Source organism: Panulirus ornatus, chromosome 51 (assembly GCF_036320965.1).
Source record: "Panulirus ornatus isolate Po-2019 chromosome 51, ASM3632096v1, whole genome shotgun sequence".
In the NCBI taxonomy this organism is placed as follows: domain Eukaryota; kingdom Metazoa; phylum Arthropoda; class Malacostraca; order Decapoda; family Palinuridae; genus Panulirus; species Panulirus ornatus.
Window position 1 is genome coordinate 1,404,199 of NC_092274.1, and position 26,623 is coordinate 1,430,821.

Genomic DNA, 26,623 nt, shown 5'->3' on the forward strand with positions numbered 1-26,623 from the left:
GGAACATAGAACAGTTCTCTGGTGCTAGATGGGGGTCTGGAAGAGGGGCCGACCAATTGGAAATTTGGCATGAGATGTGTACGGAGGTGTGGGAGAGACTTGTAGGAGGGACGATGTGGGAAGGAACGTGAGGAAGCAGTGAGGTAAACCCGCGTTACAGCCAAGAACAACTAACCCGCCTTTACTTAAGTCAGTGTCCGTGTTAAGTGCCCGTGTTGGCCGTGTGAGCGCCTCGCCGCGATAAACTTCCAAGTTAAGTGCATCAGCTGAGTGGCTTCTTTGAACGGCTGGGGGTCGTTAGAGAGACGAAAGGACGGTATAGCTCTGAAGTGCGCCGCGTGACGTCACCTAGTGTACCCCGTGACGTCACGAGACGGATGTGACGGTCGTGACGTCAAGGTAGAGGATGTGACGTAAGGTATATATGACGACAAACATCGTCCCGATAATGTTATTTTCTCGCTATTTTTTTTTTTTTAATCTTGATTCAGAACTTGAAAATAGAAGGTGATTATGATAAAGGTAATTTTTGATGCACTTCATTGATTGATGTTTTGTGTATGATTGCGAGGTCGACGGTATAACCCTTGAGTACGGCTGTACGACTCTTGAGTACGACTTTACGACATTTTAGGACGTCAAAGATCATTTTATGAGCTCTTGCCATTTTTTATAATGAAACCTCTCACCGTTTTCTTTAAGTAATGGACCATTTGACTAGGTAATGTGACTTGAGATTAAGGGACCTCTGTAATTAATTGTAAACACGTTATGATCGGGTCGTGATCTGTGGAATATATTTTTTTTCATTGTCTTTCATACTTGATTGCCGTTTCCTGCGTTGGTGAGGTAGCGCCAGGAACAGACGAAGAAAGGCCACATCCTCTCGCATCCATTCTCTAGCCACCATGTGTGTGATGCACCGAAACCACAGCTCCCTCCACAAATCCAGTCCCCACAGACCTTTCCATGGTTTACCCCGGACGCTTCACATGCCCTGGTTCAGTCCATTGATAGCACGTCGACCCCAGCATCCCACATCGTTCCAGTTCACTCTATCTCTCTATCTTGGGATGAGCGTAAAATATGCATCATATATATATATATATATATATATATATATATATATATATATATATATATATATATATATATATATATTTTTTTTTTTTTTTTTTTTTTTTTTTTTTTCTCATACTATTCGCCGTCTCCCGCATTAGCGAGGTAGCGTTAAGAACAGAGGACTGGACCTTTGAGGGAATATCCTCACCTGCCCCCCTTCTCTGTTCCTCCTTTTGGAAAATTAAAAAAACCGAGAGGGGAGGATTTCCAGCCACCCGCTCCCTTCCCTTTTAGTCGCCTACGACACGCAGGGAATACGTGGGAAGTATTCTTTCTCCCCTATCCCCAGGGATAATATATATATATATATATATATATATATATATATATATATATATATATATATATATATATATATAAATATACCTCTACGTCAGTTAATGGGGCGTGCCCTGTGTTCGCCCATCGAAAACAACAGTAACAACAAGACCTAAAAAAACACGATGCAGGAGGCGAATCCCACTCCACACTCGAGCCACGTGGAGAGGCTCTTGGCGAGGTACCATGTACTCATACCCTGTTTACATGACGTCAGATACCAACAGTGGCTGCCCCGCATACCAGCAAGACCCCCCCCCCCCCCTCTCTCTCTCTCTCTCTCTCTCTCTCTCTCTCTCTCTCTCTCTCTCTCTCTCTCTCTCTCTCTCTCTCTCTCTCTATTGAGAGCGTCACTGGGCGCAACTGTCAGGTGATGGCTGGCGTTCGCGTGTTTCTTCTTCCTCATGAAAATACGCGTCAGTCCACATTTTCTTCGCACGCAGACTGCGCACCAGTGCAGGTGTGTGGCGATGGTAACAGTCTCGGGCCTCACACCTCCCTCACGACCAACACTTCAGTGGACCAGTTTATCGCGAAGTATAAACAAGACGAGTGCGTGGCGCAGGATCCCCCGCCCGTATGAGAGGAGAGTAGCGATAGCGGAAGCCTGTACATGAGTGCGTTTGTATGCGGGTTGCGCTACCCTCTATCATGGGAGGAGGAGGAGGAGGGGGGAGGGACAGATTGTAGTCCTGCAGAGGGCATGACCTTCGACCTGACCCTGTAGGACCGCACTGTCGTGCTCAAGGGGTTAATTATATCAGTCTTGACCATCAAGACGACGAAGGAGAAGTGTCACCCACCACAGATCAGCGTCGGCATGTAAGGTCGACCTTCCTCATGATACCGTACGTGGCAGTAGCCCTTACCTCAGACGGGGAGCAACAAACACCACAAGTTCATTGTAGGTTTTGACTCGCCATTTCCCACGCTGGCTGGCGCGGCGTAGCAGACCACAAGCGCCCTGCTTGCTTGTGGGTCTTAAGTGATCACTCGAGGAACGTTTGGGTCGAGGACGACCTTACTTGGCAAGCAGTTCATCTGGACATACTTGGATGAGTGGATACTTCATGCTTGCATGCCAGACGCACGCCTGCTTGTCACCACTGCATTAGCCACCCGTTCTCTGTTCTCCACCAGAGAGAACGGGGGCCGGTGATGGGTAACTGATTTGTATGTCTCGTGGTCCTGAAATCTACCCTCTCCCCCACTTCATTAGTTTCACACAAGATGTGATCCTCAAGGAAGATGTGAGTGAGGCAGTTGCGGTGAGTAGTTGAGAGAGAGAGAGAGAGAGAGAGAGAGAGAGAGAGAGAGAGAGAGAGAGAGAGAGAGAGAGGAAGGTAAATGCAAAGTGTAGTTTGACACAGGACCCGCCCCGTTGCCGTATTGTGGGCGGGAGGGCACGACAAGCGGATCCATGTGCTGTGACATTCTCTCCTGATTTCGCCTGCCTGTGTGGGTGTCATCACCTCGGGATCACACATGCTTCATGGCGCAGCGTGGTAGCACATCCCAGCTGAGGGAAACATGCCGGTATGATGTCACCTCACGCACGGCCCTTGTGATGCGTCGTGTGACGAGTATGCAGCACATCACACTGAACAGATTGTAGAGTCTTGCATCACTCAGAAAATATGAGTATGACATGCAGATTAGAAACCTCGGGGTCTAATGACAAACCAGGGGGGTGTTATTAGAAACCAGGGAGTATAATTAGAAACCAGGGGTGTCATTTGATAAGAAGTGGAATCCAGAAATTAATGGTTTGCTGCGCCATCGCTAGGACATATATGTTCCCCAAGGTGTATTGCTTGTTCCCCCTTTTGTTTCTCAAACCTTGACATAGAGAGGAACACACAGTATGTCTCCACGTTATTCATTAAGGATGACAATAGAATTAACACACACACACACACACACACACACACACACACACACACACACACACACACACACACACATACACACTCGTGCCTCTAATGGCAGAACCAGCCGTGTGTGTGTGCGTGTGTGTGTGCGAGGGTCAGGAAGACAACTGCGGCATGACTGGCGAGTGTGATAACACGTCATTGCCAGCGAGGAGACTTGACTGATGAGGGTAACTTGACACCCTCAGTTTAGAAAGGGAGTTGGGTGGAGGGGGGGGGGACTTGACATCACCAGCTGTGACGTGCCATCACCACCTTCTGTGTGGGGGTGTTGACTTCATCTGTGTGGCCTTGACATCACCAGCTGTGGGGGGTCTCGACACCACCAGCTGTGTGGCCCTGACACCACAAGCTGTAGGGGTCTTGACACCACCAGCTGTGGGGGTCTCGACACCACCAGCTGTGTGGCCCTGACACCACCAGCTGTGGGGGTCTCGACACCACAGACTTTGGCCTCTTTAATATGACAGAATGTCTGGCTCGAGTGTGTTGGCTCATATAATTAGTAAGAGGTCAAAGGTTACCACTTAATCATCGCAAACGCACTTAAGGAGAGTGTTATATTATGATTATATTACGATTATATTCTGATCATTTTATGATTATATTGTGATTATATTACGATTATGTTCTGATCATTTTATGATTATATTGTGATTATATTACGATTATGTTCTGATCATTTTATAATTATATTGTGATTATATTAAGATTATATTCTGATCATTTTATGATTATATTGTGGTTATGTTACGATTATGCTGTGAATATATTGTGATTGCTGTATCATAATGTGAACGTATATGGTGTATAATTCACTCTCGTATCATTATACTGTTGGACTTTGTTACTTTCAGTTGCATTACGTCGTGGCATAGACATAGGCCACCTTTGTGGTGTGCTCACGTGTGCTGACCCGGTGTTGACCTTTCCTCTCACCTGACATTCCATTTCACACACCTTCACTCTAAACCCACGAGACATCATTGTGCTGAACGTAAAGCAATAGTCCCTTGCTGTGTCGCAAGGTTACGTCATTACATGCTTTCCCTACTCTACTTTTCTGTGTATACACAGCAGCACAGAACTAAAGATATTTCCGGTTATCTTTATGGTGAACTCCCATAACTGTGCAAGGATGTGGTACCTCTCTCCTAGTTCATACATAATTTATCGGTAATTTATTGTTAGTTTGGATACAAGAGGACTGATCTGCCATCTCGTACAGTGAACGTGTGCACGAACACGACCGTCACAGCATCTTGCTACCTACAGTCGTGTTTCTGCCAGGTGTTGTTCAGACGTATGTGGTGAAGATGGTGATTGGTTCCGACGCTAATCATCACCTAGTGATTGTCAACCTGATTGGTGACCTGATTGGTCACATCAGGTGTGCATCTCAAGGTTAAGGATTGCCTTGTTGACGGAGGAGCGTCGGCTGTTGTTGGAGGCTTTTGAGATGATGTTGGTGAAGGTAGATGTTGGTGGTGAGAGTGGTGGTGTTAGACTGTAAGCGTTGGCGGTGATGGCGAGGGATGTCGCGAGTGTTGGTGGTGGAGATGAGCTCTTCCACCTACGTGGTCCTGCCTGAGGACGGGTGGGGAGAGATGACACTCCCAGGACGGTTGGGGAGACCTGACAGACCCCCTGACCACCCTCCTGTAGACTCGTGTATCCCACTATCTTGCCCCAGAAGACAACTACCATCCACTGGAGGAGACCCCTGGTGCTCTGCCACACACACACACACACACACACACACACACACACACACACACACACACACACACAGTGGTACGCCCTCCACTGCCCCCCCCATCCACCTCACTAAGTTGACCTGTTAAGCAGTTCTGCCATACCAGCAGGTAGCCAGGTCGTGAATTCTGAACTTGTTGAGCGTGATATCTGCATTCTTCTTCTTCTTCTTCTTCTTCTTCTTCTTCTTCTTCTTCTTTCGTGCCTTACCAGGAGCTACTGTGTAGTGTAGTGTGGTGTGGTGTGGTGAGCACCTCCTCCCCGTGTCTACCACAGTGTTGGAGGAGGGTGAATATGTGGCGAACTGCTTTATAGGGACAGAAGCCGAGGAGGGAGCTTTGGAGGGGAATTTGCGAGGGACGTTTTACGTTGGAAATTGGAGAGGAGTGTGTGTGTGTGTGTGTGTGTGTGTGGGAGGGTAAATTCATCAGAAAGGAATTTTTTGGCTTGAAAGGGTAAACTTACATGCTCAGCTAGTGTGTTTATTATCATTATTATTATTATTGTTATCATTGTTGTTGTTGTTATTGTCGTCATTCTTTCACGAAAGCCGGGAAATCTAGAGATGATGTAACCATTATTGACCAGTCACGTACTGGTCGTGTCCGGTAAAGAAGACAATTTTATATTTATGTTGTGGGGTTTTCTGAAGTCTGGCTAAACCCGAACGACTCATTGTGTGTGGGTGAGGCAGTGGTGTGGGTGAGGCAGGAGTTAGTGTGGGTAAGGCAGTAGTTAGTATGTTTGAGGCAGTAGTTAGTGTGGTTGAGGCAGTAGTTAGTGTGGGTGAGGCAGTAGTTAGTGTGGGTGAGGCAGTAGTTAGTGTGGGTGAGGCAGTAGTTAGTATGGTTGAGGCAGTAGTTAGTGTGGGTGAGGCAGTAGTTAGTGTGGGTGAGGCAGTAGTTAGTGTGGATGAGGCAGTAGTTAGTACGGTTGAGGCAGTATTCAATAATGATATATTTCCAAGTATGTCAGACATGATCCTCCGGTTCACAGTCCTCTTCAGTCATCTGTTTGTGGTCGAGTGAGTTCGGGCCCTGTTTACACCTGTTAACGGGGCCGTTGTTTTCATGTCCTGGTATCAACGGCTGAAGGTTCTATCATCTATCACTGATGAGTTTCTTCTACCAAGTCTCTCACAGACGCGGCCTTGTTGGGGGATTTTAATATCGGCCATCGCAGACGACCCCCCAGTCTTAACCCTGAACCCCAGTGTCGGATGAAGGCATGGCTGGCCCTAATGTCCGGCCCTGGATCTTACAGTCTTGTGTAAGGGAGACAAGTGGCCCTAAAGCCTGGCCCTGGTTGTGTACAGTGTCGTGGGAAGGGATGCGAGGCCCTGTGGTTCTCTCCACCTGTCAACCATCAGACGACACTACTGTCCACCTGTCAACCATCAGACGACGGTTCTCTCCACCTCTAAACCATCAGACGACCCTTCTGTCCACCTGTCAACCATCAGACGACGGTTCTGTCCTGTCAACCATCAGACGACGGTTCTCTCCACCTGTCAACCATCAGACGACACTACTGTCCACCTGTCAACCATCAGACGACGGTTCTGTCCACCTGTCAACCATCAGACGACATTTCTGTCCACCTGTCAACCATCAGACGACGGTTCTGTCCTCCTCTAAACCATCAGACGACGGTTCTGTCCTCCTCTAAACCATCAGACGATGGTTCTGTCCCCCTGTCAACCATCAGACGACACTACTGTCCACCTGTCAACCATCAGACGATGGTTCTGTCCCCCTGTCAACCATCAGACGACACTACTGTCCACCTGTCAACCATCAGACGACCCTTCTGTCCACCTGTCAACCATCAGACGACCCTTCTGTCCACCCGTCCAGGAAACAAGACCTCTACCCACCCCTCAGGTATCAGACAGACACCAACTCGTCTCGGATATTCTGTCATTCTTCATCCGTCTTGATGCTGTAAGTAGTTTCCACCCAGCCAGAGACATTACGGGTCTCGGGCCGTTTGGTTAAGACAGGAAGGTGTTCTTCCTTTTGTGCTGTGGCAAGTTTTACAACCTTCATCCTCCCGTACATTACTATCCTCCTGTATTATTACATTTAACCTTAGGGTACTTTTTTTTAATCTCTCGTGGCAGATGTGATGCGTCCGAAGGTCAGGAACCATGTGAGTCGTGTGGGAGCCGTAACGGGGGTTATATATAGGACATAACTGGCAACACCCACCCCCCACCCACTCTCTCGTGACGTCAGACTGACGCCACTGATACGTCACATATTATTATTGGATATCACCCCCCTTCCCCCCCGCTTGAGATAGATGAGACAGGTAGAGATAATTTTGCCATGCTCAATGTGGGCGGCGCATACCAGAAGCCGCCCTTACTTGAGCATGTTCGTGTGGGCGGACGTACAGGCCAGGAGTGGGCGGCTGTAAAGGCTTGGGGTGGGTGGGTGGCTATGCAGTGGTAATTACCAATTATATTATTTACTTATTATACTTTGTCGCTGTCTCCCGCGTTAGCGAGGTAGCGCAAGGAAACAGACGAAAGAATGGCCCAGTCCACCCGCATACACATGTATATACATACACGTCCACACACGCACATATACATGCCTATACATACACATGTACATAATTCATACTTGCTGCCTTTATTCATTCCCGTCGCCACCCCGCCACACATGAAATGACCACCCCCTCCCCCCGCATGCGCGCGAGGTAGCGTTAAAAAAAGACAACAAAGGCCACATTCGTTCACGCTCAGTCTCTAGCTGTCATGTGTGACACTTGTTTGATACTTAGTTGCATTTTCCAGCGATATCGAAGTGTCACCCAGGAACAGACGAAGAATGGGCCTCACTTGCTCACATCCATACTTCAGCAGTCGTGTGCAGTGCACCGAAACCAGGAGTCACTACCTACAGCAAAGCCTAACATACCTCTCCGTGGTTTCCCTTGATCGCTTCATAGGCCTTGATTTAGGAGCATGACCCCCCCAACATAGCATGTCCCCCCCACTCCCACATATACCTACGTCGCTCCAATACCCTTTATCTCTTGCATGTTCAGGCGCCGATCCTTGAAAACCTTTTTCTCTCCATCATTCCATATCCGATTTAGTGTCTTCTGTCTCTCCTCTCCACTTCTGATATGTATGATCTCTTGCTGAACCTCTCCTCGCTCATCCTCTCCATATCTCCATGCCATTTCAGCGCTACCATTACCCTTCCTACCACCTCACGTCTTTCCACAAGGCATCTCCCTCAACCCAGGCATATACTTTCTCCTGATCCATTGATGCCTTGTACACATCTCTTTGTTTATCTATGTATCTCTCACACAGAAAATTCAAAGAAAATATCTGATCCGCACATCCTCCACCACACTTGAAACCACGCTGTTCCTTCCCAGTCTCATGCTTTGTGCATGCTACCACACTCTCATATATATATATATATATATATATATATATATATATATATATATATATATATATATATATATATATACATGAAAGCGTAAAGGTCCTAATAACTACCATTAGCGCCATCAGAGACTCGTTCCTGCTAAAAACAGCGAGCCACACATGTTTATGTTTATGTCTTCACCGAGATTTTCAGGCACCGTAAGGATCTTTCCGCTGACAGTTGGCACGAGGGAGAAAAGGATACTTGATACGAGGTTTTTTTTATTATTTTTTTTTTTTTTTTTTTTTTTTTAGTTAAGAAATCAAGAGATAGTCAGGATGGGTTGGTGGGGGCTCGCGTTTGTCGACCGTTACGTGTTGCCGAGCGGGCGGCTCGTACCACAACATGACTGCCAGGCGTATGGTGTGGCAGCTTGTAAACGTTTCTCACTGGTCACGGCTCATTTCTGTGATCTATGGCGCCATTCGTAATTTCTCGACAGTCATGGCTTCGTGCTGGGAGTGTTTGCAGTGTGAGGAGTGTTTGTGTCTGCACGACAACGTAAGAGATGCTGTAGTCTTTCATAAAAGTAGTTTGATATATCGTTGTCGTGGCAAGGCCAACGGTGGAGTGGAGTTGGCCGGAGTTGGACGAAAAAGTGAGGCTGAACATTTGGATCTCTGCCGATGTTGTTTGTGTATTATGTAAAGCGAAGGTGTGGTCGCTCTGGTAGGAGAGAGAGGCGTCGGGCCCTTGAGCACGACGGGACGACCCTTGAGGATCAGATTCAAAAGATGATAAGCGGATTATTTAAGAACTCTCCCTCGAGTCTTCATCCGCAAGGCGTCCGCTAATCCTTTTAACACAATCACAGTCCTACACTACAGTATTGCCATAGCGCATCTCTCTTATATACGTGTCAAAGGCTCCAGTGGTGGACAGGGCTTATAGGAAACAGAAGAAATGTCGAAATGAATACAGGATAGAGAACCAAGTTGCAGAGCTGGAAGTCCCGCATTCTTCGAAAAAAGTAAGGTCAGTTTTAGGTGTTAGGTGAAGAGTTGCAGAGGTGAGCGGTGTAGGGAAGAGATACAGCAGACATTACACTGACTCATTATTAAGTACCCACCGTGGTTTTACCTCATGGTTGGGGTTTATAGCGTGGCAAACAACCAGTTCTCGTAACACAAACACCGAAGTATGTGTAAAGGAACCGAGGTGTAGTGAAAACATGTATATCATTGTTCTTCAACTCTCTTCATCCATACATGTAAAGAAACCGAGATGTGGTGGAGGCATGTATATCATTGTTCAACTTTCTTCATCCATACAGTGGTAAAACGATGCCCCTCCGTCCATTCATCAAAGACAGGATCACATGACTCGGCTGTCATACAGCCACTTAGCACGTCCTCTCAAGAGGGACCTTTCCCCTCACGTAGCGTCACCTCACTCACCACAACCCACACCTTCAGTTTATAAGTCTCGAGTTGAATTACAGATCCTTTAGGACTGGCCTCACTCACTCCTCTCTCACCACGCAGGAAGCTCTGAGCTGCCAGGGAGCTAGCTGGGAAGATGTTTTTCTTAGCACCTTCAAATGGTTGTGAAATGGAACGTTTTGGATGTACGGGGGAATGACTAATTCCCCTTTGGTTCGTAAAGGATTTGAAGTTTACTTAACAAACCATCAAACTACTCATGTTTATGCGTTAATTCTTTATGATAAAGTATGAAAAAAGATGTAAGGAAATTAAGAAGGGAAAAGTAGAGATTTTTTTTAATGACAGCATCTGGGGTTGGCCGGGTTCTGGCCAGTAATCAGTATGAACACATCCCATGCATGTTGTAACAACCAAGTATTCTCTGACGTGGTCCTTTCTATTTGGCTGGTGTAGCCACAGCCAAGACTCGCATATCTTCCTGGGGTTATATGCTCAGGAAACAACATTGTATGTCAGTCAGGAGTTACGTCTTGGTATGATAATGGTTAGGACGACTTAATTTTGTGTTAATGGTCATCGGTTGTGAAGTAGTCGTAGGAGAATGTAGGAGGTTTTACGTCAGTTGTAGCTCGCGTGTGTGTGTGTGTGTGTGTGTGTGTGAGCCAGTTCAGCACTGGCTTCCTGTTTTCAACACTCCCTCACTTTCAAGAAGGTTGTCGCCCTTGCGTGGCAACCTTCTCGAGCAGGCGAACCTGTGTCCAGGAAATACCTCACTGGGTGGAGAAAGATTTCTCAAGATGTGTTTATGTCGTGGAAATGTGTGATGGTTGTCTTGCTACCAGAGAACCTGGATGTATGAGTACGATGACTTGACCCCCTCCCTCCCTTCCCCCCAGTGTTGGTGTTACGTCCTGAAAAGCGAAAAAAAAAAAAAAATAATACGGAGTCGTTTACGTTACGAGTAGAGCGTCTACTCTCAGTACGTTGTGAGGTCTTTGTGGGTTTATTTAATTGGGGGGAAACGTGCAACAATGCGAGGGACTGTTGTCTGGGAGTAGACGAGGGAAGGACTGGGGAAGTAGATAGATTTACTGCTGGTTAAAATGAAATATTTGACGTGTGTGTGGTGGGCGCGGCCGGCCATCATGGTGGCCGCCCGACCCACCCTTGCGCGACCCCCCCACTCCATAAAACCCACCCTAGCCCACGCCACAAGGCCCACCACACACTTCTTACAACCGTCTCTATATTCTCACCTAAGCAGGCAGGCTTGATTAAGCCTTTTGATGATAATTTAAATGTTTGAGTTCAACAATTAACTCCTTCGGTACAGTACATCACATTTAAGGGCATGTATGATAGCCAGTCGCTGAGGTACAATGCAGGATCGATCAAATATAAGTGATAAGAACACAAATTCCCTTGTACGTATGAAGACTTCCCTCAGTACAATGAATTAAACATCGTAAAGTACGATGAATTAACCCTTATACGGGCGGGAAGCCCAAGAGCTACGACCATCGGTACAATAAGATATTTTGTAAGTACGATGTTGAACTTTCCGTACACGATAATTTTACGATACTTCTAACCTCCCTTGAGTGTACGGTTCAGTATTGTAAGACAGTGAGTATGACGAAGTTGACGCCCCAAGTATACTTACTTGGCTCATGACTACGAAAATTTTAACTTCTGTTAAAGTGATGCCAAGCATTCCTTCTTCAGCGTTGCAATTTCCACACACCACAGTTTACCTCAGCCAGCAGCCACACCACAGTTTACCTCAGCCAGCAGCCACACCGCAGTGTACCCCCCAGCCAGCAGCCACACCGCAGTTTACCCCCAGCCAGTAGCCACACCACAGTGTACCCTCAGCCAGCAGCCACACCACAGTGTACCCCCAGCCAGTAGCCACACCACAGTGTACCCTCAGCCAGTAGCCACACCGCAGTGTACCCCCCAGCCAGTAGCCACACCGCAGTTTACCCCCAGCCAGTAGCCACACCACAGTTTACCCCCAGCCAGTAGCCACACCACAGTTTACCCCCAGCCAGTAGCCACACCACAGTTTACCCCCAGCCAGTAGCCACACCACAGTTTACCCTTGGGTTGATGCAAGCGGTTGTTACCCCTTCGTCTGGTATTAATTTTGCCAATTTGTTCTGTTTAGCTACGCTGTGTTATGGTTGGTTGAGTTGCGCGTAATAGTTGGCTGCGCAGCAAGTGGTTCCATGCTACTGAGGAACAGGGGATTATAAAGCGAACTAAAGGAACGCTTGATATTCCTTTATCATCATTTATGATAATAATAATAATGAAAATAATAATGATAATAATAATAATGATAATGATGATAATAATAATAATGATGATAGTGATGATAATGATGATAATTGTCAGATGGTGTGAGTTGAGTATAGGAGGCAGGAAGTGCTCATTTAAGAGGACAGTTTTTTTTGTATCCCTTTCAGCACAACAGAAAGACCCTTAGACACAGTGACCCGCCCTGCATGAAGGCCTAATCCCTTAAGGGTAGGTCGAGGGCCGAATCATCAAACCCAAGGGTCGTTGGGTCGTCCCATTGTGGTTAGGGTGGGTGTGGTGTGTGTACCCTCCCGCTCAAGGGATGTTGGGGGGTGAAGGAGGGTTAGACACGACTACAGTATGATGACATCTTGCACGAAGGTGACACCAGCGACCTGTCATCACAACCCCTTGACACCTGTCACGTCCATCTTTGTTTAAGAGTGTTGCCAGGGGTCGCCAGGCGCACGCAGACAACCATTGTAGAACGAATAAATACACTCCCCTGATACTTTATTGTTTCACATGAATCACGGGTACGCATTGTATATATATATATATATATATATATATATATATATATATATATATATATATATATATATATATATATATATATTCCTATGAGTCCACGGGGAAAGTGAAACACGAAAAGTTCCCAAGTGCACTTCCGTGTAATAATCACATCATCTTGATCACGCGCAAAATTGTGATCCTTTCCAATATATATATATATATATATATATATATATATATATATATATATATATATATATATATATATATATTATGGAGCACAGTAGTTACGGTAAATTCGACTACTTGCTAATGAGTTCCTTTCATGGGAGCGGTCATGAGGTACTGACTCCCTTCTGTAGTGCTGTTGCTAATGGTGTTTATAGTTGCTGGTAGTGAGGTAGCCAGACACGAGCCCCTGGGATATGGCTTATGATGCATCTCCCTCATACACATTCCGAGGGTAGTTTTGAAAGCATCCATCTGACCTGGTAATTCTGTTGAAGGATCTTTGGTGGATGTTGACATGTGACGATCATACTTGTGGAATGGAGTTGAAAACTGTTTTCCCATGAGTCTGATGTTGGTGGCGGAGGTCCACTGGATGACGGGTTTGCTGCTTGCTTGAAGGTTTTAATTTACTTCTTGAGCACGACGGTACGATCCGTGATCGAAATGGTACGGCCCTTGAGCACGACGGTACGATCCTTGAGTACGACGGTACGATCCTTGAGCACGACGGTACGATCCTTGAGCAGGATGGCACAGCGGCACAACAACCCCTGGGGTAACGTGCCTAAGGCCTGGCCAGCATAGCCTCAGGTTTTACTCTCGTGACGAAAGGTTTGTGTACCGCTGCTCTCAAGGATCGTAGCGTCGTGCTCAAGTGGTTCAAATTACCGTATTTTATTCTGGTGTCACTCGTAAAGGGCAATATGTAGTTAGGTGTGGTTTGTGGCCGAGCCTGCCCAACTCTTGCCAGACCGTAAGTGTATTTTCGTGTGCGCTTGGGGTATATTCTGGCCCTCATGAAGGTGTGACGGGGAGGGTGTGGTGTGGTTATCACATCACGGCCTTAGCATTGTTGGTCTGTTGGCGAGGTCAAGCTTGCCACCCCCACTCTGCTGCGCTCTTGTTAATTATAATTTCCTTGTGATTTTAAGCGTCTGTATTATTTTCATTTTGTCACGCGCGATTACCTAAGAGTAACAGTCGTGCAGAGTGTAATATTTGTCCGTTGAATGGCTGTTTTCTTTACAATGTGAAGGCGGTTTTCTTTAGAGTGACGTGCGGCACAGAATGTGACTCAGCAGCAACGGGCACAGCTGAGCTGCAGCAGATGTGTGCAGCTGCACAAGTACAGCGGTGGTGGGTGGTCGTCCAGGACATCTGGTGGGTGGGTCGTGGGGCTTAAAACTACTCGTAACCTCGCATGGTTTTCTTTTTCTTTGCCTTACATGAGATAAATGGATTAATCATGTTCAGAGGTAGAGCAGTGCATCGTTATTAGTTGAACTTCTACCCTGTGGCACAGTTCGTGGAGTACAAGTATTTTGAGAGCGGTTGTATGAGGGAGGCTGCGAGAGATCGAATGGCCTACGACGAGGTTATCGACTGGAGGACAGTGAAAGCAGAAAGCTTTTTAGGATCATACAGAAAGGCCAATTACGTTTGGGGTGGGGGATGTTCAATTGCTAAACTTGAGAGTTAATTCGTGAATTAGGAAGAGGATTGAATCATATTACTGTCCATCTTGCAGACAGCTGCTCCATGTTTGTGTTACCGTAATAGTCTGGTCAAAGGTCATGCCATCACACCAGAGTGTTGTACATGGATTATTACTGTAGTGGTCAGGAGTTTGCTAAAGATTATATTAGGACCTTTGTGATGGGTCGAACTGTCGCGTTCAACTGAATTATTCACTCAAAACAAATGCCATTATGACTCCCCTTTGAGGCTACCCCAGAGTCTCTATGTCCTCTGAGCCTCTACCAGGATGACAAGGGTTTTTGCAACGAGGTCTACCATCCTAGCTGCATCTGCACGTCACCCTGGCTCTCTAGTGTGTGTTACCCCCTGAGTGTGTGTGTTCCAACTCACCTGATGCTGAACAGTGTCATCCTTGTTATTCTGGCTACACCCAAGTGACGTAAACGGATTTTTTGTTTTTCTGTCACCCTAGCTGGTGAATTTTCTCCCCCCAACCTATACTTATGTTCATGGCTGCCCGGCTGCGTATCGTGTCATCGTAGCCGTGTATTAATACCATCTTCTTGCATTACAGTAGTGTTTGCTAGGGTGCGACGCCTGACCGAAACTCCAGACGGAAACATGGCTTATAAGGTCAAGGTGAAGAAACTTGTAAAGGTGGGTGTCAGTCATGTTAATTTGTGTGCTGTCGAGCGTTTGTCCAAGTGTTGTCAAGGATCTTTTTCCATGGTGGCAGATGTCTCCACTTTCGTCTGGTGTCTGTTATCTGCTTTGTTCCCAGACGTTTTCATATTTAGTTATTCCATCATTTGTTAGAACTTTATAATCGTCAACCTACATGTCTCACATTAACCTAACCATAAATTCTTACCCTGCACTTACATCCCCTTAATTCATTCTCATGCTGCACTCACCAGATGTAAGCAGAAGGCAGTTAAAGTATTAATAGGGCAAGAGCTTATGGCAGGGGTTGCATGTTAGAGCCAACAACCCATGGCAGGGGTTGCAGGTTAGAGCCAACAACCCATGGCAGGGGTTGCATGTTAGAGCCAACAACCCATGGCAGGGGTTGCAAGTTAGAGCCAACAACCTATGGCAGGGGTTGCAGGTTAGAGCCAACATCCTATGGCAGGGGTTGCAGGTTAGAGCCAACAACCCATGGTAGGGGTTGCAGGTTAGAGCCAACAACCCATGGCAGGGGTTGCAGGTTAGAGCCAACAACCCATGGCAGGGGTTGCAGGTTAGAGCCAACAACCTTTGGCAGGGGTTGCAGGTTAGAGCCAACAACCTATGGCAGGGGTTGCAGGTTAGAGCCGACAACCCATGGCAGGGTTGCAGGCTAGAGCCAACAACCTATGGCAGGGGTTGCAGGCTACAGAAAAGCAATCCATGCCAGAGGTAATATGTACAAGAGAGTGGTGATTGAGAGGGTTGGGTGTGCACAGAGCAGTTGATTAGAGAGGAGCTGTGTGACATCATGAGAGATGGATGAGGATAGATCAGATGTATGGCTTGAGGAATGTGTGAGAAATACTTGTGAGAGAGAATTATATATAACATTTATGGATCCAGAGAGAGCAGGTGGTAGGGATGACAGTTATTCCAAGTGGAAGGTGTGACATGTGTATAAGGATAGTAGAAAGTTGGAAAAATGCAACGAGGAGTTTTTTATCAAGTTAGTAAAGCATGCATGCAAGTAGGATGCTAGGAGTGTGAGTGGTTTACACTGAAGGTGGATGTACACCAAGGATGTATGAAGCCACCATGGTTGTTCAGTGGAGAGGGAAGTAAATTTAAGGGTCTTGGATAAAGGAGTGCGTCTGTATTGTGTCAAAGATGTGGGCTGTGGAAGGTGCATCTGTTACCGGTTGCAGGGGACATGACTCTGGTAGCAGAACTCAGACTTTGTAGAAGCTGATGACATACTTTGAAAGAGTATGATAAAGGCAAGGGTTGAAAGCATCAACCTCAGAGACTCTGTAGAAGCTGATGACAGACTTTGAACGAGTATGATCAAGGCAAGAGTTGAAAGCAAGTTGATGTGAACAAGAGTAAGATAATGAGGTTGCACAAGGATGCCCGAGAGAATGGCTTGGGTGTAAGTTTGAATGTAGAGGACCCAGAGACAGTGGGCTAATTGAGATTTCTGGGAGTGGATGTGGCAGCTGATGGCACCCTGGGTGCTGAAATGAGACACCCTCTGTCTTCCATGTTGGGCATATTCAACACTTCCTAGACTTTCCCAGTAATTCAGTTCTCTTAATCATGGTTTCATCTGTGTTGTTTTCATCATGACCTATGTAACCTCTTTGTGGTTCTTTTGCTGTGGTGGCCAAAATTGAGAAGCTCATTCTAGTTTTAGCTTTATGCACATGGTGTGAACAGCTGGCTGAATATTTGCTAGCATACAGTTGGTATCCTTAAGTACATTGTTCTCCTATTGCGGGTCTATGATAACAAGTTATGAATGATATCAACTTCCAAGTCCCTCTCACACATATATTCTTGGAGTTTTTTTCCTGCTAGATAGTGATCATAACAAGGCTTTCTTTTATTGTGACCCATTCTCACTGAAGTACATTTACTTGAGTTGAACTTCACCACCAATATATTAGGCCAACTTTAGAGACTGTTAAGGTTCCCTTGTCAATGGAATCTGTCAGGTTTCCCATGTAAGTTGATGGAGTGTGTCAAGACCCCCTTGTAAGTTAATACAATGATCTTCACATCCTTTGTGACCTTTGCAGCATCTGCAAACGTGGTCAGGTAGGAGTCCACACCCTCAGGCAAGTCGTTCACATAGATCAAAAAGAGTAATAATCCCAGAAGAGAACCCTCCAGTTCTTCATTGATGTATATTTATATATATATATGTGTATGTGTGTAGAACTTGCGGCAAGATTCGCTATGTAATATGATATGTATTTTCACTGTCATTGTAATACAGTATGTATGTTCACCGTCATTTTAATACAATATGTATGTTCACCGTCATCCTTGTAGACCATTGTTTCTCAGTGACTGCACCCCATGAGTGCACCACTTACCTCAAAAGTCACTTATATGTAAATGTTGTACATAGAGACAGCTGTGATTTACCAAAGCATTTGTATGTTTTGAAGAGACACCTTTTGCATCTGTGTACATGTTGCAGATGACATGACTTAGCAAAAATTCAGCCCCAGCATCATACTCATTCTGTCTTCATATTTCACTCTCATTTCACATTGTTGGAAAGTACTAATTTTGTACCCCATACATTGGCAGGGTTCAGAAAAAGTTGAGCTCAGCCTACAGAAAGGTCTCATCTACACTGACTCTGGGACTTGTGCGGCCCAGCTCAAGACGCGCACTTCGCATATCATTACTGGAAATATCGTGGCCAACAAGCCCAGAGTCAGCCTGTGTAACTTTGCAGCACCCATGAGAAGCCTTACACCAAAAATGAAAAAAGGATTCAGGCTTTTATATAAGCTTGGATGTGATTGCCCGGTAATGTATATTAATGTTTCATATAAAGAAAGAATTCAGGCTCTTATATAAGCTTGGATATGTTTGCCCAATAATACATGATAATGTTTTATATGATAGTGTAATATTGTTGATCTTTTATCATCTAAGACTGTGTTGCTCAGGCAGGAAATAGCAAACATGTATGAAAGAAAGGAAGAAAGACAAATATTTCTAATAGGATGAAGTTTTCTTGTAAAATATGCTATCAGATATTATTGTAATGTTGATGAGATTATGCTTGATGGTTTTTGAAATGATTAAGGACATTTTGATAATGTCATTTATATAACTTTTAATGAATTTCATTGCATGTTTAGATATTTCCCTATAAATCTAAATACTGTAATATGGTATAAAAGTGAGAAATATATCGATTCAATGTATTAGTACTTAGCTCTGATATTGAAAGTACATTCTTTCAAATGAATTAATGTAATGACCATACATTTAAAGAATTTTATCTGGTGATGCAGATAAAGATATTTTAGATATAACTGATTAATGGCATTTGTTCAACAGATCATGTCATGTCACTTCTGGGAGCAGTGTCCCAAGGCTAACTTCTTCTGTCCTTGGGAAACATCGAGGGAAAAGAATGACTGCCAAGGACGACAGTCTGTAAGTCTTTTTGTTATACTGGTGGTCAGAAGAGACATTAAAGTGATTTTTATCATTGTCTTTGTCACTTTGAATTATAGTGTAGCATGTCAAAAAAAGCCCAGGTTAAGTGTTATCAGAATTTAATAACTGGTTAGAGAAGAGTTCATGTAGTTCCATTGGTCCATGTGAACATTGTTGGTGTATGGTAAGGATAGCTGCTGGATTGAGTTTGGTTGAAGAAGATGGTGAATGAATGCATTTGGTTTATGAGTACTGTAGTTCACCTGTGGGATCTTAGGTGTGACTTCAGGATGTCTGTAAAATGTGTTTCAGGTTTTGGTGATTAGTGTCTTGTCAGATGCTGGAAGATGTGGGGATGATTAGCAGCCAAGATGGTTGATGAAAATTTTGTATATTGTAACTTTTTTGGGCATGGGAAATAGATTCACTGGCATTGCTAGATAAGTACACTCTCAGATTTGCCATGATTAGGTATATAAAATGCCTTGATCTATAATGACATGATAGTCTGCTAAATGGCCCACCTTTTACACAGTTTCATTATGAAAAGCATATAAAGGAGTTTTGGATATGTGAATAACTCTTTGCAGAGTTCAGTGAGGACTCCTTTAGATACAAGAATCGTTCTGAGGACTCTTTAGATATAAGAATTGCTCTTGAAATAGTCAACGTGATGATTTCTTTACTTGTACCTTGTATTATTGTGGTATACTGCATTTCATTTATTTTTTCGATATCCAAAATGTATAATTTGGGTGAAGTTTCTAAGCTACAGGGGTTTACATTTCATTTGGGATTTATACTCTTCATGTTAAATGTTTGCAGATGCTTTTGAAATACAATTTTTATATGTGCACATTTTAGATAGGTGGGATTAGTCAGTTAATTTGTTGTTTTTATTTTTTTGGACCAGCATATAAATACCAATTATCCCATGTAGATGTGTCTTCGGGGCCCTGATGGAACCTGTGACTGGCTTCGTGGACGCTTGTATACATCTTGCATGAAGACACTCCGTGGCCGAGCAAATGCTACTGATACCAACAACACCCAGGACAATAGAATTCCACGCTATCGTCAGCCTTCACGATTTGGCTACAAGAGAATCCGAGGCCATGGAACCAGGCCACGGCGACCTTTTCGGCCACGTCAAACCATTTCAAGAATTGGCTATGTACCTAAGAATGGGTGATTCTTCATGCACACCTTTCAGGTTCCTCCTTGTAAAGGATTTGATATCTTAAATGAAATGGTAGCACAGTCTGTTTTATCTTGTGTTGATATTTTCATAGCTGTGACAAAGCTCATAGAACTCCCAGAGCATTTATGTAGATTAAACATGTTAATATATGCAGTACTGTGCTATACAAAACTACAAATTTTTGTTGTATACTAATACCAAGTATCCAAGAACTGGTCAACAAGAATCTTAATTTTCTGAGACATAATATTGTAATTGTGTGTTACTTAAAAATCTACCATCATATGTATCCATAAAGCATAGAATTTCATACAAGTTACTTCTTTGTAACCTCAAGGATAGCTGTAGTATTCAAGTCTAGTTGAACAGGTCATGGACATATAGGTATGGTTGAACTGACTGATTATATAGCATGACAAAGTGTCTAGGGAAGCTAACATATTTTATAGATATCTTGCTTGACGCTAATGTCAAAAATAGTCATAGATATACTTTTATTTTTTGGTAATATACATTATTTTTATTTTGTAGTGAAGGTTTATGTCTATACATGGTCTGAATGAATCTAGTCTGTTGATAATATAAGTTGCCTATATCAGAACCATTACAATATCAAAAATATTAATGGATTGATAATTTCTTGTATTTGGTATATGACCAGTCACATGTTTATAATTTTTACAGATGGAATGTTAGTGAGTAATGTATAGTTAAGTGAGATTGGTGATATTATAAGAAAAGACACAATAAGCAAATGAATTTTACTAATTTTTTTTTTTTTTTTTTTTTTTTTTTTTTTTTGTGTGTGTGTGTGTGTGTGCTAAGATGGAAGGAAGTCACAAATGGTGGAGTATTCTTCAATATCAGATTATATGACTATCACTTGCCATTATTTTAAAGGAATCAGTTCCTACCTTGGACCAGTAAAGATTTTTGCCCAGGAATGCCTTAAGTTTTAGTTTTTGTATGTATATATATATATATATATATATATGTCTGTCTTTCTGTCTGTTTTCTGTCTTTTTATCCATCAGGTACTTATATATATTATTCAGGAATAAAATAAAAAAAAAATTGTGGATATGGATGAATGTCAAACACAGTGGTCCTTTGACACCAAAGGTCATGTCCTGATATGGTATAAATTTTACAAAAAAAAATATGAAGCTGTTTAGAAAGTTATTTTGTTAGAAAAGAATGGTTGAAAGAAAGCTTTAGGTATTGAATATATATTTCTAAATCCCCTTTATAGGTCCATGTTTTGTAAGACTTTGATATTAGTATTATGAATGTGGTTTGTTAATCAAGAGACAAGCCCAGTACATTTATTTGAGTAAGAGAATTGGATGATTTGATGTAAACATCATGTCCATTCAGTGGTCTTAGATACTCTTTCCGCTCTTCACTTTCAGCGATGTTTAAAGTGTTGAATATGCATCAGCATGTAAAGACAGTTATATACAAATTAACTGCCTAATTACGACCAAGCCCCCTGTAATTTTTCATCATTGAATGATGATAATTTTAGATTTTTTTTGTGACATGGAGATTTGAAATTTTAGTGCATAATTTAATTGTTTGTTGTGTTCTAGTACATGATTGTAAAGCTTAAGTTCAGGGTAATGTTGTGAAGGAAGGAGCAGATCTCTTGATATGCTTGATCATCCTCTCTATCATTTATAACATATTCTGCATACAGTAGGGTAATCCATGTAGTCTCCAAAATGTTTCTGTATTGAACTTCAAAAAATGGGAATATTTTGTGAATTAGAATACAGATAGGTGAGGTTTATTTTAATATACAGATAGGAATTACTGGAAGGTCATGTCCATGTTTTACTCAGAAAATTCCATGTATGTGTGAAACATATGGATAAAAGAGCAAGAACTTTGTTAAGATTTAGGATATGAGAATTTTCAGCTTGTTGCTTGTACCTTGTAACAAATGTTATGGTAATGCAAAAGCCTTTAGGAATTCATATGAAACTCAGAAAGTTCCTGTAAAATGTACTTTACCAATTTGCTGTGATGAATGGATGAACTGACAGCTGCATTTTTCAGCAGTCTAAGTAACTAAATTGTAAGACATTATGGTCAAACTTTGGACTGTTAAAGAAGAGAAGCCTCTAGAATCGACTTCATGTATGTTCCAGGTAATGAATGAATTGATTAATCCTCTTTAGATATATATAAACTTGTGTTCTTTTTGATGAAATATGTGTAGTGATATCATCACTTGAGCCATATGTGATAGGCTGATGCTCTGAAAGTCTATAAAGTTGCAACACCAGTCTTTTGATAATCTGTGTTAAAGGAGGAAGATATGTTGCATAGGGTATAGTAATTACATCAGAATATATAGTGTTTTCTGATGACAGGAGCACTTACAACTTTGGTGGCTGAGATATGACAAACCCTGAGCTCAATGAAGGAAGCAAACGGTAGATTTGACAATATCTGAAAGAATGTGTTCTTGGTAACATCGAGGTGGTACCCTAATCTCATAATCTTAAAGATGCTTGACCAAGTCACCTATGTACTTTTCCTATTCTGCCTCAATAAGTTAGCATCAGGATCTGAGCTTTCAAAAGAAAGTCCTCTGTTTGCTCCTTCTGTTTCTCGTATAGGGATGAGAGAAGAGGGAAATCTTTCTGAACCCCACTTTGTTTAACTGAAATTGATGTCAGTGTATAAAAGATTTCCAAATATGCTTTTGGACAGAAATGTTAGATTATATTGCTGAATTAGGCTATACACATGAACCCCAAGAAACGAGGTTATACCCTACACATGGTTAGGGATTACAGGTGTTTTTTTTTCTTTTTTTTTTTTTAAGTTAACTCTTCTCACTTAGGGAATTGTCACTCCTCAGAAAGTGGGAAGCTATGTAAAGATTTTTTTTCTTTTTAAGTAAATAGGTAGATCTACCCAAGTTACCCTGCCAAGTTTTATTTGGGAAAAGCATTCATTTGTATATAGATTGAGAAAGGTAATATCCAGTCTTATCGCAGTCTTCTTAAATCCATAAACAGTTGACGTTTGACCTCTGCTGATGATATCTTGCTGAGCTCCCCACATTTACTCAGTGCCAAAAAATTACTGTAGAACTAGACAATCCACACCTTGTACCAAACTTTAGTATGATCTCTCTCTCCATATTGCTAGTGATTCCTTTCCTTTAAAGTTAGTCATCCAATGCAGAACCTCCAGCTGTTTCAGCACAAGTAGAAAATATGATTAATTGCATTTTCTCATAACTTTGACGAGGGAATTTTCTCCAGAATGCTGTTTCATCACAAGATTATCTTCCCTTCATTTAAAGTTAGTCATCCCATGCAGAATCTCCAGCTGTTTCAGTACAAGTAGAAAATATGATAAATCGCATTATCTCTTATAACCTTGTCAAGGGAATTTTCTTCAGAATGCTGTTTCATCACAAGATTATTTTAAGTGTACAAATTACAAGGTGATTGCAACTAGATAGCCAGTGGCTGGTATTGATAGTTGGTGATGTATGTTTTATGTATATATTTTGATGGTATGATTAAGTGAAACATATTGCAAATTAACAGACTGATAATAAAGACTTTGTTTACACTTATACAGTATTGTAAGCAATCTCTTAATTGTTAGCAGAGCTTAAGTAAAATGAAACTGTATTTGGACTCGCAGGGTTTTGCTGTGCACATTACCATATAAATAAGAGATTTATATTAGCCATGGGATGTGTGTAAAATATGTATGTATGTCCTCCAAAGAATAATAAAAACCACTTGGTTTACCTATATTGATAACAGTGTATTCTATATGTTACAGCAGATAAAAATTATCTAGTTTTTAGAGTGGACATGCCACTTTAAATCAGATATTTTCTAATGGTATAGGGTAAGTTTTCTCCTTTTTTTATCCAATAAACTTTCCTGCTGTATGCCAAACCAAAGGACGTGTGCTTAGTCGCAGAAACTCCTTAGTGTTGTACTTGTACTGCACTCTGTATTCATGTGGAACTTGCTTTTTACTTTATGGGAGAGGTGATAAAGATATTATTTTCTCCCCTTGAAACTTGCAGGCTATATTGTAGAAGTAGGAACATTGGTGGAAATTGAGTTCCACAAAAGAAAAAAAGAATTCCAAGAATTTTGATATATAGGGTACAGTTAAAGTTGAAAAGTGTGTTTATGAAAAGAATTAGAGCATAGGTTCTCTATGAATTCAATGTTATGATGTGAATTTTATCAGTGGTTGGTGGCTGTAAGACTACAAAAGAATGAAGTTGTTTATGCAATATGTATGGGATGGGTGAAGGCCTGCATAGAGCAGTAGAAGGTGAAGAGTTCTCTTGCACATGAACTTGTTTGTGGTCATTGGGAAAAGAGTCAATTGATAAAAGAAGGAAGAGGTAAGAACAGAGCTCTGTAGTACTTGATCACTAAGGAGGAAGGATTGAGATCTGGTTACTTCAGCACGTTTGCCATAGTTTAACGGCATTGGTAAGTTAAAGGAGATAAGAAAGAAGACCAAATGAGATGAATTTTCCAAAAAAACCTGATGGCAGACTTTTCAAGGACATGTATCATTTTAGCAAGATCATTTTTACTATTTTGGAAGTTCCACAGAATTTTAAAGGATATTCCCAAATTTTTTTGTAGTCTGAGATTTCTGTGTGTTGAATTTGTGAGAATTGAGAAGAGCCAGTCTTTGATATTTCCTTGAAGAACTATTACTGTGTAGCATGAAAAGCAGTTGAAAAGTATTTCTAGGCATATTGATATCATGCCTATGTAGATCTGGCCCTGTTTTATTGACTGTTGCCTCACTCTCATGTACCGTACAAACTGTTGGAATGATGTCAGTCTGTCTTGTAGTATCTAACTTTCCCATTTATACTTTCCATCTTAAATAGGCTTGCTGAGACAACTATCAGCTTTCACTGATTCCTGTATTCATGTACAAGCAGATAGGCAGGGACTGCTGCACTTACGGAATAGTCACACCAATTTATTGGAGTTTAATCTTTGACCCTTGAAGATGTACACAGTCCAAAATGTTTGGTTGCAGTTCGTATGTGCCAGTTTCTGTGAATGATGGAAGGGGCATACATACATAATAGGTAAAATCATTCTTTGGTATTTACAGTACTTACAAAACTGCTTTCTAGTTCTAAATCATCACAAAAATACAAATATGTAACAAGAATACATTAGTGGGCTTAGAAGCTTTTCCTTTTCATTTGTACAATGAATATGAGATTGAAAATTATTTGTAGCCTAATTGAATTTATTTTAAATGCTCTTGTAAGATAATTGTGGCTATAATCTTCTTTACAATTGTATATGTAAGTTTCGTCAAGTGGATCATGAATATAAGCCTAAATCCACAAAGTAAAGCACAGGGAAGTTCATGAAGAAAAGTTATATGAGGGACTGATGAATATGTAATAGAATGAGCAAATTTAAAATTAAATGACATGGTAATTATAAGTAAGGAATACCATATGCATTGATTTGATAAGCAAAGAAAAATACTTGTGTAATGCATTTTGAATTAAGGGAATAATTGTTTATAGCTTTAAGTATTGGTGTGGAGAGAATACATATGTTATCAAGTGGTTTATGGCTGAGGATGTATACAGAATTGTTTCTCAAAATTGTGTCTGTGTATAAATGTAGGATCTTCCATGACTTGGTATCCCCAGTCTACAAATGGTTCATGTAGTGGTGAGCCCTACTTGATGTATTATTATGCAGTTGAATATCCATTCAGAAAGAGCCTTCTTCAGTCTTTACATATGATTGGTATTTTGAAAGCTGATGACCAGTTGCTTACAACTGAAAAACCACTGAAATATATCTTATACATGATGTTAACACTGCACTGAGAATTTTTAAAGAGTACAGGTAGTTTTTGATATTTTTATGGGATTATATATGAATTATTTTAACAGATTATGTATAGCAATTTTTTAATTGTTTTTGCAAATTATATTTCAGATTTCATAAGGGACTTAATTTTCTAATCTTCTCATGGATGATAATGTATTTGCTGTTTTTTTACATTATTGGTGACAAACAGTAAGACAAACAGGATACATTTATTGTATACCGGGTAATAGTTACTTCAGCATATGTGTGAGAATGAGATGCTTCTTTTAAGTTTATTGTTTCACCAGGAAACTGTAAAGATGTAGCTGGATTAAAGGTCAGTCACCTCTCGATGAATTTAACTAAGTAACCTAGCTTATGCCATGTATTCCTTATATTTTTGGCTAATAGTCTTCCAAAATAGTATATCTGGTTCCATATTAAAGATATACTTGTAAAGTAAATTGTAGTCGATAACAGATTCATTTCGTTTATTAGTGTAGATTGTATTTCAGTATGCGGTAGTACTTTTCTAGGAGTAGATGCATTGATATTTTTGTTGATTTTTCTTTCAAAGGTGTTCATTCTTTTTCTCATTTGTGAAGTAGTGTCAAGAATAGATGGCTAAGCCCATTAGGAAAGAATCTTCACTTGGCTCTTTTCTGTGCCCATCTTTTAGAAAGACACACGGGAGAGGAGGATTTCCAGCTTGCTGCTCCTCGCCCTCTCAGTTGCCTTTTATGACATGCAGGAGATAGTTGTGCAGAATTCTAATTCTGATAACTTTTGTGGATAATTTTGGTTGATTTACAATCAGCAAAATTTCAACTTATTGAAGAATTATATTCTATCCATGAGGGGATTTTTTCCCTCTCATATATATTTCAGCATTGTTAATGGTGTGTCACACTAGACTCCATACTTCATATTT

General features: G+C 42.0%; 1 protein-coding gene across 2 annotated transcripts in view; it reads left to right on the forward strand.

Annotated features, from left to right (window-relative positions):
• Timp (Tissue inhibitor of metalloproteases) overlaps positions 1 to 26,042 on the forward strand; it is an 81,526-nt gene extending 55,484 nt beyond the window's left edge. For both annotated transcript variants that reach the window (XM_071691745.1, XM_071691746.1), the window contains exons 3-6: positions 15,071 to 15,153; positions 17,764 to 17,988; positions 18,529 to 18,627; positions 19,571 to 26,042. In XM_071691745.1, coding sequence (XP_071547846.1) covers positions 15,071 to 15,153; positions 17,764 to 17,988; positions 18,529 to 18,627; positions 19,571 to 19,822 — 659 coding nt within the window. In that variant the 3' untranslated portion in view covers positions 19,823 to 26,042. The remainder of the gene's footprint in view (positions 1 to 15,070; positions 15,154 to 17,763; positions 17,989 to 18,528; positions 18,628 to 19,570) is intronic.
• The last annotated feature ends 581 nt before the right edge of the window (positions 26,043 to 26,623 follow it).